Source organism: Pogona vitticeps, chromosome 7 (genome assembly GCF_051106095.1).
Source record: "Pogona vitticeps strain Pit_001003342236 chromosome 7, PviZW2.1, whole genome shotgun sequence".
Classification (NCBI taxonomy): Eukaryota; Metazoa; Chordata; class Lepidosauria; order Squamata; family Agamidae; genus Pogona; species Pogona vitticeps.
In genome coordinates, this window is record NC_135789.1 from 25041509 (window position 1) to 25054756 (window position 13248).

General features: G+C 50.6%; 2 protein-coding genes across 4 annotated transcripts in view; one reads left to right on the plus strand and one right to left on the minus strand.

The window, feature by feature from the left end:
* Positions 1-20: 20 nt before the first annotated feature.
* On the plus strand, positions 21-7528 carry BUD23 (BUD23 rRNA methyltransferase and ribosome maturation factor). The gene is made up of 12 exons (XM_020803928.3): positions 21-195; positions 1598-1635; positions 2337-2432; positions 2709-2791; positions 2901-2997; positions 3545-3641; positions 4107-4157; positions 4725-4810; positions 5238-5283; positions 5378-5436; positions 6791-6880; positions 7157-7528. Exons 1-12 carry the CDS (start codon positions 148-150, stop codon positions 7209-7211), a joined length of 846 nt encoding a protein of 281 aa, XP_020659587.2. The 5' UTR covers positions 21-147; the 3' UTR covers positions 7212-7528.
* Positions 7529-8327: 799 nt separating this feature from the next.
* Positions 8328-13248, minus strand: part of STX1A (syntaxin 1A) — a 56217-nt gene continuing 51296 nt past the window's right edge. For 2 of the 3 annotated variants that reach the window (XM_072978375.2, XM_020803927.3), the window contains exons 9-10: positions 11914-12024; positions 8328-11195 (exon numbers count right to left, since the gene is read on the minus strand). In XM_072978375.2, the coding sequence (XP_072834476.2) occupies positions 11118-11195; positions 11914-12024 (189 nt within the window). In that variant the 3' untranslated portion in view covers positions 8328-11117. Of the gene's footprint in view, positions 11196-11913; positions 12161-13248 lie in introns of those variants that run through there. The other variant, XR_013538119.1, reaches the window with a different exon arrangement.

Consider the following 13248-nt stretch of genomic DNA (forward strand, 5'->3'; position numbering starts at 1 on the left):
TCGCCGGCGACGCCCGCAGCGCCGGCACGTCCTCGCCCCTCCCCCGCTGGGCCCTGTCGGGCGTCCAATCAGGTGGCCGAACCTCCTTTTTTAGGGCGACGCGTGGCTTCTTCGACGCGCGGCTGTGACGTCAGAGACACGGACAAGATGGCGGCCTCCGGGAAGAGGCCGGAACATCGTGGACCTCCTGAACTGGTGAGAGGAGGGGGGGGATTTCTGGGGGCCTCCGGACGAGGAAGAGGGAGCGGGACCAAATAGTCGAGTGTAGGAGTTCCCAAAGTTACTTTTTTGGACTACAACTCGCAGCATTCCTTGGCCCACGTGGCGATTCCGGCTGGAGGATGCTGGGATGTGTAATTCAAAAAGTAACTTTCCAGTCTTCAGGTTTTTTTCAGCTCTGTTTTTCCCAAGTGGTTGCGCTTTGTTTCATTTTCTTCTCCTCAGCGAGGTCAGACAACAACTTCCATCATTCCTTACTGTTGTCTAACCAAGACTGATGGGATATGCAGTCCAGAACCCCCTGATGGATATTACAAGTGCAGCTCCAGCAGCTCCTGTAGAAAACTCTTTTTGAGATACAGTGGGGTCTTGACTTAAGAACGGCTTGAGTTAAGAACATTTTGACTTAAGAACCACTCTCATAGGAAAATATTGACTTGACTTACATACTTAGATTTGAGTTAAGAACTGAAAAAAAACCACGTGGGAGGCAGGGAAAGTGCAAAATTTGAACTTTCAGTTAACTGTTGGCCAGTGAAAAGGGTGCCTGTCTGCTTCCTCACTCCTCCCAGCATTTAGAGAGTGGATTGGGAGACAGTCTTCGGACTGCCTGGTCCTGTACTGCCTGGACTGTATTTTCCTTGCCTTTCCTGAACCTTTCTTGACCTAAGAAAAAAAGAAACAAAATATCCCCCTCTAGTGGTCGAAGGCAGAATAGCAGCTTCCCATTAGTTTCTATGGACGGAAAAGAGCAGATACGGATCAAATGGTTTTCAATGCATTCCTATGGGAAATGCAAATTTGACCTGAGAACTTTTTGACTTGAGAACTGCCTTCCAATACGGATTAAGTTCTCAAGTCAAGACCCCACTGTACTAGCCTATCATCCACCTGCCATGGCTTTACTGGCTGGGGGATTCTGGGAGTTGTGGTCCAAAAGCATAGCCTTCCTTTCTTGTGCTTTCCCCTGTTCACAGACTCTGAGTCCCTCGTTCTGAGGGGAAGGTCAGAAAGTGGGCATGTTGACCTACAGGAGCAAAAACCTTCAGGAGAGGAAGATAGTTGTAAGGATTAAATTTGCAAAACATGCAAGGTTTGGAGTTATGCAGAACTCTACGTTAAGTACTGTCACTGCTTTTTTTGTCCTTCATGTGGATCACTGAGAAAGCTTTGACTGTCTGCTCTTGAAATCAGGATGCTTTCTGGCTGTCTCTCTCAGCCTAGTGTCCTTCAGATGTGCTCACCACACTCCCCTAGCACCCAAGGGGCACAAGGTTGGGTCATAACTTAGCTCTGAGTGGAACCGAAGGGGGGCTGCATTGGGGGACAGCTGTCATGCTAACGTTTTTGCAACATCTGTTTCTGTTTCTCTCCTCAGTTCTACGATGAGGTCGAAGCACAGAAATACACACACAAGTAAGCAATGCATTGTGGCATAGGAACAGCCTTTTTCCACATTTTGTTTACTGGCTTTAAACATTTAATATTGTATTTTAAATTGATTGGTTTGTTCTTTGTGTATACAAGACAATACACACAAAATGGCTAATAGAGATGATAGGTATAGGAAATTTGGGGCTCTGTTAGCAGGCACTGCTGCATAGCTTGGGTTGGGAACAGGGGCTGGAACAGAGTCTGACGCTGAATAGAACCTTGCAGAATAACATGCCAGAAGTGTCACAGGAGAAAGGTCTGCTAGAGGGGCCTTTTGAAGGAGGCTTAACTACAAAAGGAGACTGGCATGCTTTCTTTAAGAGAAATGTGTTGTGGGTGTTGGAAAGGCAGTTACTTAACTGTGCGTTTTTCAGTTGCAAGAAGCATGGGGGTGTTGTGGTGACCTCCCCAGCTTATCCTTCGAGCCTTAAACTTCCATAATTTTTTGTCTACTGTGCCAAAGCATCACCGTTGTAATCTCTTCATGTCCATCTACAGTAATGGGTCCCTCAAATGCACAGTTGCTTCTGCCTTGCCCATTTTAATGTGGAACGCATTTTCTTGATGTTAGAGGTTTGGAACAGAGTGGAGGATGGCAAAGAGGCTTAGGTTGATTAAAGGCAAAACGAATCATGGAGGGCTGGGTTGTTCACTGCCCCTTTCTGGATGCTTCCACTCTCCAGCTCTCGGATGATCGAGATCCAGTCGCAGATGTCTGAACGGGCAGTGGAGCTGCTGGGCCTCCCAGAGGACCGTCCATGTTTCCTGCTTGATGTGGGGTAAGATTGTCATTTCCAGAATGAGAATGGCAGGGTTTTTGAGAGCTGTAGTTCCAGAAAAGGACCATTTCTAGACTTTGCAGGATTGTAATTGCAACAACTGTATTGCTTCCTTGTGCTAATTAACAGTAAATACCAGTATGACTTTTTCCTGCTGAGATTGTCCTGTTCCGTAGAAATTAACAATGTTATGTGTCTTTGTGCCTGGCTGTTTGGAACAGAAGAAAGCCCATGGGCTCTTCATATGATTTTGACCTGTGCTGCTCTTGCTTGCAGCTGCGGTTCTGGTTTGAGTGGGGATTACCTCTCTGAGGAGGGCCACTTCTGGGTTGGGATGGACATCAGCCCAGCAATGCTGGGTGAGTAGAACCCATGACCCCGTCTCTCTTGTGGGACCAGTATTTGCCCGAGGCTGGTGCTTTGAGTGAGTAGAAACGGCAACCCTCTTGGGTTTTTTCCCCTGAGCAGATGTGGCCATGGAGAGAGAAGTGGAAGGAGACCTGATGCTGGCAGATGTGGGGCAGGGCATCCCCTTTCGGCCTGGGACGTTTGACGGCTGTATCAGGTAGGAGGAAGCCTGCAGTGTCACGCTGGTGGATGGCTCTGGATGTCCGTGGAGGCCATTGCTCTCATCATCCCTCATCAATATGCTTGCTAGGGCTGATAGGAGTTGGAGTCTGACCACAGCTGGAGGCCTGCACGTTCTCCAGTTAGTTACTGGCAGTTGCAAAGTGTTGCTCGTATTAGGGGATTGCTGTAAAGGGTAAGAGAAAGCAGCTGTGGGCACTGTGGAGCCCAGGTGTGGCCTGCAGCAGAAATAAAAGTGAATGGTTGGTCCTGAAAGCCTCCCAGAATGGTCGTATACCTTCCAATAATGCCATGGCACAGTGCTGTATTAACACTTCCAACTACCCCACTTTTTGGTATCCTCTTTCCCTAGCCTATTCTGCATTTTGCCGCTTTGGGTGGGAGGTACTGCCCACAGAGGCTTCCAGGGGGCTGTAAATAAAATAAATTCCCTGGAGCTGACAGAATTACCTACCCTATCCTTAAACGAAAATCCCAGGAGCTTCACCTCTGACCGGTTGCTCTAGTTCTGTTTTCCTTTGTAGCATTTCTGCAGTGCAGTGGCTGTGTAATGCCGATAAGAAGACCCACAGTCCTCCCAAGCGACTGTATCGGTTCTTCTCAATGCTGTATACTGCTTTGGTAAGTCCAGCCCTTCCTGTTGCTTCCCCCTTTCTTGTGAAGCAGTGCTGAGCGGGAGGGAAACGTACAGGCTGCAGGTGATGTTCTTTCCCCGCCTTCTGTATAAGGAATCAGACAAAGAAGCTGAAAAAAGCTAGTGTGAGGACCTAATCTAAGGAGAGATGGGTAGGGCTTCAGCTGTCCCTCTGGATCGTTCCTGGCGGATGGGGATGTGAAGCAAAATGGGAACTGCAATCACGGCCTGACCAGGGACTGGGGAGAAAGTGGCGTATCTTAGCAAGCATTGCCTGCTGGCCTGAACTTGTGACATGCCCCAGACTCTAGTTCTCCATGTCCGTGTCTGTGTATGCATGTGTTTTGGGGAAATACCACTTCATGGAAGTGTCTCTTGGATTACAATTGAGATTTGCTGCCTAAGTTTTTTTGTGGCGCTCCTGATTTCCTGGTCTTCCTTTCCTCCTCTAGGCTCGAGGAGCCCGGGCTGTCCTGCAGCTGTACCCGGAAAACTCTCAGCAGGTGTGTGTCTGCATTGTTGTCAGGAGCAGGGAGGCTGGCTCAGCAGCACCCAGCTCTACCCGTGGAAGGCAGGCCGGCAGGCCACTGAAGCTGGTGCTTCTGTTCTTCCCTGGTTTCTTCTAGAACCAAGATAGGGGGGAAATGCTGGTAAAATCCTCAGTGCTTGTCGATTTAGGCTGTTTCAACAGGACGAGACAACTTCAAAATAGGTTCTGAAGCTCCCTGAGATTTTCTAGCCTTTGGCTAAAGCAGAATATAGAGATTTCTGTGCTGAGGGGGCGGGGACTGGAGAGACAAGTAGGAAAGGAAGCAGAGGTATTTGGACTTGGGTTCATTGTTCAACGTCTTGTTTATGAAAGTGATGTGGCTCTTTCCTGGGGATCAGCTTTGTGTGGGGTGGGCTGTGTTGGTGGGTGAAAGAATCCTCAGAGAAGTTGCTCGGGAGGCCAGGCATGAAGGGCACCAAAAGCAAACGCTTTCACCAGCGAGAGCTTGAAAAGGGTGGGATCTTAAGAAGAGGGCTGCCTGTTGGCTGGGGCTCCTCTAACTTTCTTTCCCTCCTGGCAGCTGGAACTCATCACCACCCAAGCCATGAAGGCAGGCTTCACCGGTGGAATGGTGGTGGACTATCCCAACAGTGCCAAAGCAAAGAAGTGAGTTAACCTAAGGTTTTTTTTTTTTGCAGGGGGAGAGAAAGGGGCCCAGTTGAGAAAGTGTTGTGGGATGGATAGGATCAAGACCCATGGCTGTGGAAGTCAGATTGACTCTTCTAGAACCACATACTTGGAGGAATGAGAAACCTTCCCCTCGCCACCAGAGGGGCATGCTTGAATTCTGTGCTTGGTCTCGTCACAGTTTAAAGGCAAGAGACATTCAAAGCCGTGTGTTCTAATTTTCCAATGCAACTGGGCCCGTCACTGGATCCCTTTCATGAGTAATTCATTAAGAGGGGCACTGAGCGGCAGGGGATCTCTCAATTCCCATTCAAAGAGCTCGTAACAGGTAGTTGCGTTGAAAGGTTCCCCACTGTCCAGCTTCTATGCCTGAAATGCTGATGGTGTCTCTCTTTCTCTTTTGCAGGTTCTTTCTCTGTCTTTTTGTGGGTCCAAGTGACGTGCTACCAAAGGTAACATATTAGGAGGTTTACCTAATGTGAAGACAACCTGTCCCCCCTCGAAAGCTCACTGAATCCTGTGGAGTTTTGCTTTGTTTGCTTACAGGGCCTGGGTGCAGAGTGCAGCAGAGAAGAGTCCACACAAGCCAAGTTCACCAATGCAAGGTACGTGGAGCAGAGGTGGGAGTCAGGGATCCATGGCCAAAGAGTAGTTCCTTTTGAAGATACCAGGTTGCAAAGCTAAGAGGAAAGGAAGACTGAAGAGTGAGCGTGCCTTTTGCTGAATCTCACAAAACCCACTTAAAGAAAAAAAAGCATATGTATTACATAGGTGGTTTTTTTTTATGCCACTCTCACAGAGTGAAATTTTTTTAAAGTAAAATTGTTAACATTTGGAAACTTAAGAGTTGAGGTCTTTCTGTTGTTGTAATAAAGTTTAGAAGTGTGACGAAATGAACTAGTGGCTTCAATTGGGCCTGGGAGAGCAGAGCATCTCCGTTTCACCTCTTGATTTCAACTCACGGACTACTTTGGCCTTGGCTGCCCAGGGGCCAGCAGGAGCCAAATCCAGAGTCCCCTTTTTGCTGAAGTGTCACTGTCTTTTCCCCTGTTCACGGTGCAAGGGCAACTCTTCCCCTTTCACGGGTTGTGGGAAAGACAAACAACAAACAGCGGAGGTTGATCATCACAGCAACCAAGAGCTCTTGGCTGCTGTGTTTTCCGGCCTCCGACACCTTCCAGTTTAGTAGAAAATCCACTCTGTGAGATTCCTTTAAACAGCCTGAAACAATTGCAGCATTTATCCACAGCATCTACCTATAGAAGACTCAGTCTCTGCTACCCAGCCCTTGTTGGTTTGCTACATCTCCCACGAGGACCAGCCTTTGGAACAAGTGGACAGGGATGGGCTAGTGAGAACTGTCATCCAGTAATAGTTATTGGGGGGGGGGGGCAGCCAGTTCCCTCTCCTGTCATTAGGTGGCGGTAATGCAGGGAGTACAAGAAGCAGCCTCGGAAGATAGTTCAGCGATCTAGCCAAGAGCAGAATCCAGTGGAAGCGCCTGTAACATTTTATCACTCTGCTGTTGGTGCTTCTGCTTTGTCTCTTAATACATTTCTGAGCCCAGTGTAAAGAACTGGATTTTTAGTGTTTGGCTGTCTGAGGGGTTTTTTTTGAACAGGTTGTTGTGCTCTCTGGCTTTTTAAATGCGTTCTTTGTATTGACTTTAATTACCATTTTTAATACAGTACTTGTTTAATTCATCGTATGATTTCAGTGGTGGTTCTTTTCCCCCTGTGACTTTTATAAAAACTCAATACTGGTCTGGAAACTGCTCAGCACACTTTTTCTGTAGCTTCCGTCTTTTGAAAACTCCTCTTCAAGCATTGTAGCTGTAGCAACATCCTAAAGTTGGCTCGCAAAACACTGCCGGCAAGAATCAGGCTGTGGCCAGATCACCCCAGGGGTTGCTGTGGATGCCATATCTTTCCTAATTTCATCCTCCACTTCCCTTTAAAGGATACGGTTCAGGGATGCCAAAGGGAAGTCGGTGAAGAAGAGCCGGGACTGGGTGTTGGAGAAGAAAGAACGGAGACGGCGGCAGGGCAAGTAAGTCCTTGTGCTCCTCTCTTTCCAACAGCCTGAGGCACTCCAGTTTTTTAGCCTAGAGGGGAAGCGGCACATCCTGCTGCCATCACTGGCTTCCCAGGGGAGTCTCCAGATGTGTTAGATTGGGCCTCTGCAAGGTGTCACACTACACATTGGGACACCGCTTTGAAGCAGCTGTTCTATTTATCCAGTGAATCAAAACCTCCTCTCTTCTCCTGGACATGTCTGCATTTTATCCACCTTTATTCCCCCTTTCCCACTTTGTCTCTCCCACAGGGATGTGCGGGCAGACACAAAATACACAGGCAGGAAGCGGCGGCCTCACTTTTGACACCTCCACCGGCTGCCATGTGGGATTCTTCTTGGTGGGCTTCATGCTGGTCTGCTGAGTGTAGAGCTGGAGGGTCCCCACCGAGGGCTTGATGGTGAAGAGGGACTTTCCTCCAGCTGCTCCAGCCTTGGTTGGCATGAGTTTTTTCAGACTTTCAAAGAGACAATGTGGATCCTGTCCAGTGCATCAGGTCCGCGTAATGGTGGAGGCAGAGGGGTCTTCTTGCTGCTAGGTTCCTCGTCTGTTCTGTCCTGACTCGGGTGAAATCCCCTTCCGCTCACCCATTAAACGAGGCCTTGGCGGCGAGTGCAGCAGCATGATTGAGGTGTTTTGTTTTTTGAGAGGGGAAGGTTTTTCTCCTCCTGTTCAGGCACGTCCTGGGGTTTCAGCTTTCTAGAATGCTTTGGAACAAGTGGCATGAAGAGGGCCCTGAATAGTCCTGAAGTTCTGGTTTGAAATGTTTTTGTGCCAGAAGATAAAACCCTTGCGAGGGCAGGGTTGTTTGCTCTCGGGTAGGCATCACGGGGCATAGCATTTCTCCATTTCCAGTGGAGTTCAGCTTTACCTCCTAGTAGTCTTGCAGATTGTGATCTGTCATAGCACCGGATAGGAAAGGAAGGAAAAGACCTGGGCGGGGGGGGGGGGGGTCTAATTGCTCTGGGATCAAATTCCATAGCCTTGCTTTAAACTGAAAGGGCCTTGGCACGGAAACCTCCTTTCATCTTCAGGCTAAGCAATCAAACCTGGAGTTAAAATCTGCAGTGTGGTTGAGCATTTGTTAAAGCATTTATATCATCCCATCAAGTACAGAGCTGTGCCTGCTGGCCTGGGCGTCTTGAAAATGTCAGTTTATTTGAAAGTTTTTGGTTTAGCAATTGGCAATATACTGCTTAAATACTGAGGTGCCAGAAGAGCAGTTTGCTAAGACTTACAGCTGATGGAGGCAATGGCTTTCTGTTTCTGCAACAAGCTGGGACCTTCACACAGTATAGAGAGAAGATACAAAGGAAGACAAAAATCAAGAAGTGCAGAATTCTAAAATTTGGATGCTCTCTGTTGAGCAAAACACACACCTTCTGGCCACCTGGCGTAGTTCATGGAAGAGTCCAGAGATGCTTCACAGATATAAATACTTTTTATTCTACATAAAATTCCATCCAGAAAAGGAAGCTGTTTTTACCCCCTGAAGTGTTGGAGAGGGGACGGAGTTTAAGTAAGCAATTGGGGGGGGGGGGTGTACAGGGAGAGGAGGCAAAAGACAGTCCCAGGTCCACAAAAGACAGAAAGCAAGGCAGGTTGGACTCGAGGGTCACGTGAAAGACAAGGGCACTTGTTTCACATAGTACAGCAACGTTACGACTCTGAGGGAGGCCTCCCCCCCGCCTGTGAAAATGCTGAATACGGGCACAGGAGGGACAGTGGCAGTGGTGGCACATCAGAATTTCCTTACGAGAAGGAAGAAAGGATGGATGAGGTTTGCTGTCGTAATTTGGAGAGTGAAACAGAAATAGCTTCCCAAAGCACAAAGACACACCACCGACGGCTCAGTTTCTGACGTGCAACAGAGGCGAGTGTTGAGTGCAGGGAGGGAGGGAGGGAGATCGCCTGGGGGGCGCAGCTGCCCTAGCGCTGGTCACAAGGCAGTCCCCCCTGCTCTGCTCATAGAAAAATTGGTGGCAGCCACAGAGAAGGGGAAAAGCAAGAAGCCCAGCAGTTCTAGAGGAAGGCAGGACTGTAAGTGGAGACTCAACACCCATATGTACAGTAGGGGAGGAAGCTGTTTCTGCCACTCCCCGAGACTTGGGGGGCGAGGGCAAGAACCCTCCCAGGGTCTGGGACAATCCCCATAAACTCCTGGAAGCTTGGAGGCTGTGCAGGTCTCTCTCGAGGGAAGGCCCTCCCCGAGGTTCCCTTCTGGACTGGCAGGGAGAGGGGATGGCACAAGCCAGCACGGAGGAGACACAGAAACAACCCCAATGTAGGCAGAGCAGGGGCAAGGTCTCCCCTCTAATGCCCTAAAGGGCCGCCCTGCGGGGGGAGGTTTCTGTGTTGGAGGTTGGGAGAGGAAAGCTGGCTGTTCTCGTAGAAATACTGCTGGTGTTGGAAGGCAGCTGGAAGCGCTGAGTTAAAGACAAGGCGGACACCAGGCCCAGAAGGGTTTGGCAGTGTTTGCATTGCATATATATAACCATGGGCGGGGCAGGGTGGGGTGGGGGGGACAGCCTGGGTGCCTTTGCCTTTAAGTGGCCAGGGGTGTGGGAAGGCCGGATCTCACCTATTGTACATCCAGAGAACCTCCAGCTCTCCCCTGGGGGATTGGGCCCCCTGGCTAGCCAACAGGAAGGGGCTAAACAGGAGTTGTATGTTGGTCTGTCCGGAGGTGCCTGTTCTAAGTGAGAGCAGCTGTGAGCGTCTCCTAGAAGGGAAAGTGGCAGGCGCCAGCTCTCCCGCAGGTGGGAAAGCCCTACCTGGGCCTGGATCTTCCCCCCCCCCAAGATCTGTTCTCTCCCCCTCCCCCCCCCGGTAAAGGAAGAGGACAGTCTGGTGGGTGGAGGGCCGTTTGGCATCTCCCAATGTACACACCCTAGGTTAGGTTAGGTGCCCACAACTGTGTGGAGGCCCGGGCACTTCTGCCTGCCCCCAGGAGGCTTCGATGAGGCCAGCAAGAGTTGGGGGAAAGTTAGCCATAGCAAAGGGTCCTTTAACTCAATAGAAGTGACATGGCTGTGGCGGGGCCCCAAGTGAACCCTAGTGGCTCTTCAAAGAGATGAAGAAAAATGGGGAGGGGGTGTCTCAGGACCCCCAAATAGGGATTCCAAAGGGAGGGAAGACTTCAATTTAGGGGCAGCTGGCCATGTCACTGTACCAGCCAAAGAGCTGCAACAGATATCATAGCCATGTAGCTGGAGGGGCCCCTGAGAGAGAAAAAGAGTGAGGAAGACAGGCTAAGGAAAGGCAGAGCAACAGCTGCTCCAGAGATGTAAAGCCAAGGACTGTAAGTCCACAATTAGGGCAGTGGCAGTCGCTCCCTGGGGGTTGGGGGTCTCTCGAGGACCATCATCCTTAGCCTGTATGGCTCGGGATGATGGGAAGTATAGTCCAGGGACAGTTGGGCTACTGGCTCCAGCAGAGGCTGGTGACGTCTAGATTTGGAGGGGCAGTGAAACCACCAGACACGTGCAGGTTTGTGCTTTTGGACTACAACTCCCAGAATTCTGGGAGCAGCAGTCCAAAACAAAATATTCTGGAAATCACTATGGATCTTAGTTCCTGCTTCCCGGGAGTTGTCTAAGGTGCTCAACGCCATTCCCCGAAGAGGTTTGGCTTTGAGAAGTCCTTTGCCGTTCAGAGTAACTCCTGGACTGGGCTCACTGTCCTTGCAGCCCTGGAGTTCCCCACAGCCTCTGCAGAACGCTCCTTCCACCTGCCCATCCTTGTCCCTGGGCTTGGCTTGTTGGGGCAGACACACTTTTGTGGGAGAACTGAAATGAATCAAAACCGAGAGGGGGGAGTCCCGCCCCAGGGAAAGGGGTTTGGATTTGAGATCCAGCAGGCATGAGTGTTAAGGGGGTGGAGCGGGTTGCGAAAAAAAGGTCTCGGAGCTGCTGCGGCGGCGGCAACTGCTCGGTGCAGTTCATGCCCACAATTTGCACACAGGTACACACACGCCAGCCCTCCCCTCAAAACGCGGCATCAACGCACAAAAAGTCATGCATATGAGACGGATGTCCGGGTCCACCCCTTTCTCCCCTTCCCTTGGCAGCTGTGAAGCTTGGGCGGGCCGGAGGTGGCCGGTTGGAGGGTGGGGTGGCCGGCTAGCTGACCGAGACCGGTTGCTCTGCCAGCAATCTCTTCTCCTTCGCCTCTGGGAAGTTTCCAAAGACGAGAGTCCCGGCTTGTGGCCTCCTAGCCGAAAATGCCACCCACGGTGGAGGCGATGACGATACCCAGCACCACGCAGCAGATGATGATCATGATTTTCTTCTGTAAGGGGAGGGAGGAATCGGGACTGTGTCATGGTGATTCAAAAAGTGTTCCTGAGCATGCAAAGAAGGTGACAGAGGCGGGGTATGAAAAAGACCACACACCCTTCGTATCTTTTTGCTGAGTTGATTCCAAGTGCATTGCCCTAAGGATCAACTTCAAGCCTCTGTGCCTACGTTTGCTTTCTTTCCTCTTCCCTCCTCCTCCCCTTTTCCTTTTGTGTTGGATCTTTCGTATGAAACCCCCTGCTGGGGTTGTTCAGCTGTTAAGTCAGCTAGGAAGCATCAGTATAAGAGCAGAGCAAAAACATTTCGACGGACCCCAGGCTGATCTCTGCAGGCTCCCACAGGGAGGGGGAGGGTCCTGGAGGCCTCTCCTTGAGCTGGCCCTGCAATTGCTAAGCTTGGACCACCGGGAGTGACCCTAAAACTAGGCAACTCAGAGCTTAGTTTCAGAATCATTGTGTCGAGGGTCCATCTGGAGCTCTAGTGAGACCAGTCTGCCCCTCTGCCCCTCCTGATCAATGGGGCTAATGGCATGGGTATCAAAGGGGTGTTCCTGAGCATGCAAAGACAGTTACAGAAGACAGGATGGGAAGCGGATGAGAGATTGAGAAATTGTGTCCAAGCAGCCAAAGAGAAGTTGGGTTACTCCCAAATTTTGCCCGCCAAGGGCAGAAAAGGGCTGAGAGCCTCTTGTCCTGACCCACCGTACTCACCCGCCTGGCTTTGCTCTGGTACTTGACGGCTTTTTTGGTATCGGACACGGCTCTCTCGACGTAGTCAACGGCGTGTTCCACGTTGTACTCAATGCGGTCAATCATCTCACCCTGGACGGAGGGGGGAGCCACAGATTGGGGGCAAGTTAGTCTCTGGCAGACCAGAGCGTGCCATTTCCCCTTTACCTGACTGCTTGCGAGCATCAGAAGGACCAGCTTCATCTGAGGTCCCCATTCAGTGCTGGATCTGCCATAAAGAGGGTTGGGGGAAGGCGAGAGAGAGAGAGAGAGAGAAGATGGGGAATGGGTTAAATCTTCTCCCCGTCACTTGGACCTGAACCTGAACAAACACAGGAAGGGAGCTGTGGTGACTCATTGCAAAATGCACACTCAGACCCTTTCCCCAAAAGCCCTCCTTTGAAGAGGCCCAGAATTCTGGAAAGCATCGCTCAGTCTACCCTCTGGGTGCTTCGCGACCCTTTCTGTTCAAACCCAGGTGGGTCGTTGGTTGGTTTGCTACTTTTTTTTTTACTGCTTTGGGATAAAAATGTTGAGTTTGTAGGTCTAAAGACATGTAGGCTGGAGGTTTTCAGGCGGAGGATGGACCCAAGGTGTCTTGGTTTAACCCCGTAAAGCAGCAGAGGAATTGTGGCTGAAGACAGAGTTGCTGGGGAGAGCCAGCCACTGGTGATGAGAAATGCAGGATCCCCCCCAAAAAAACAGGAACAATGAGACAGAACAAGAAGGTGGGAAGCCCTGTCTGGAAAGAGGCACCTGATGCCACAGAGCCTCCATCAGTATTCTAGGAGAGCAGTCGCAGAAAGACGACCCCTCCACGCACACAAAAATATGTTCTTGCCTGCCCATCAGGCCTTACAGACGGCTGTGGAATGAGGACGAAAGCAAGGCTGTCCTCAAAACAACCTAGAAATGTCACGGCAGGCATCTCACCCAGGGACGGTATCCTCCAGTAGAGGATTGAGAGCCAAAGAGGATCAGCACCATGGACAGTTGAAGTCTGCACTTAAAGCTGGCCAGGATCCATGGACCCTGGAGTCACCAGCCCTCTGTGCCTCGAGAGAACTCTGAGCATTTCCGGGGCGGATCAAAGAGAAGGATTAGGAACTCAACCCCTCTCGTAGAAATCGAGGACCCTTTCAAGGCCACTCCGGAATCCGCCACCACCGTCTACCCATCTGCCTGCCTCTTCAATGCCCCTCTCAACAAAAGGGAGAGCAGAGGTTCTCTGGTTCCAAACCTGGTTAAAGGCCTAAGAGGTGGAATGTGGCTGCTGTTAGAAAGACCCCTCGAGAGGGACATTGGAGGAAGCAGAGT

Bases quoted from the DNA above. Each gene is read 5' to 3' on its own strand.
- BUD23 (XM_020803928.3), top strand. From the start codon at position 148: ATGGCGGCCTCCGGGAAGAGGCCGGAACATCGTGGACCTCCTGAACTG. The intron at 1,636-2,336 runs GTAAGCAATGCA...TCCACTCTCCAG, and splicing joins GCACAGAAATACACACACAA to CTCTCGGATGATCGAGATCC. The intron at 2,998-3,544 runs GTAGGAGGAAGC...TTTCCTTTGTAG, and splicing joins ACGTTTGACGGCTGTATCAG to CATTTCTGCAGTGCAGTGGC.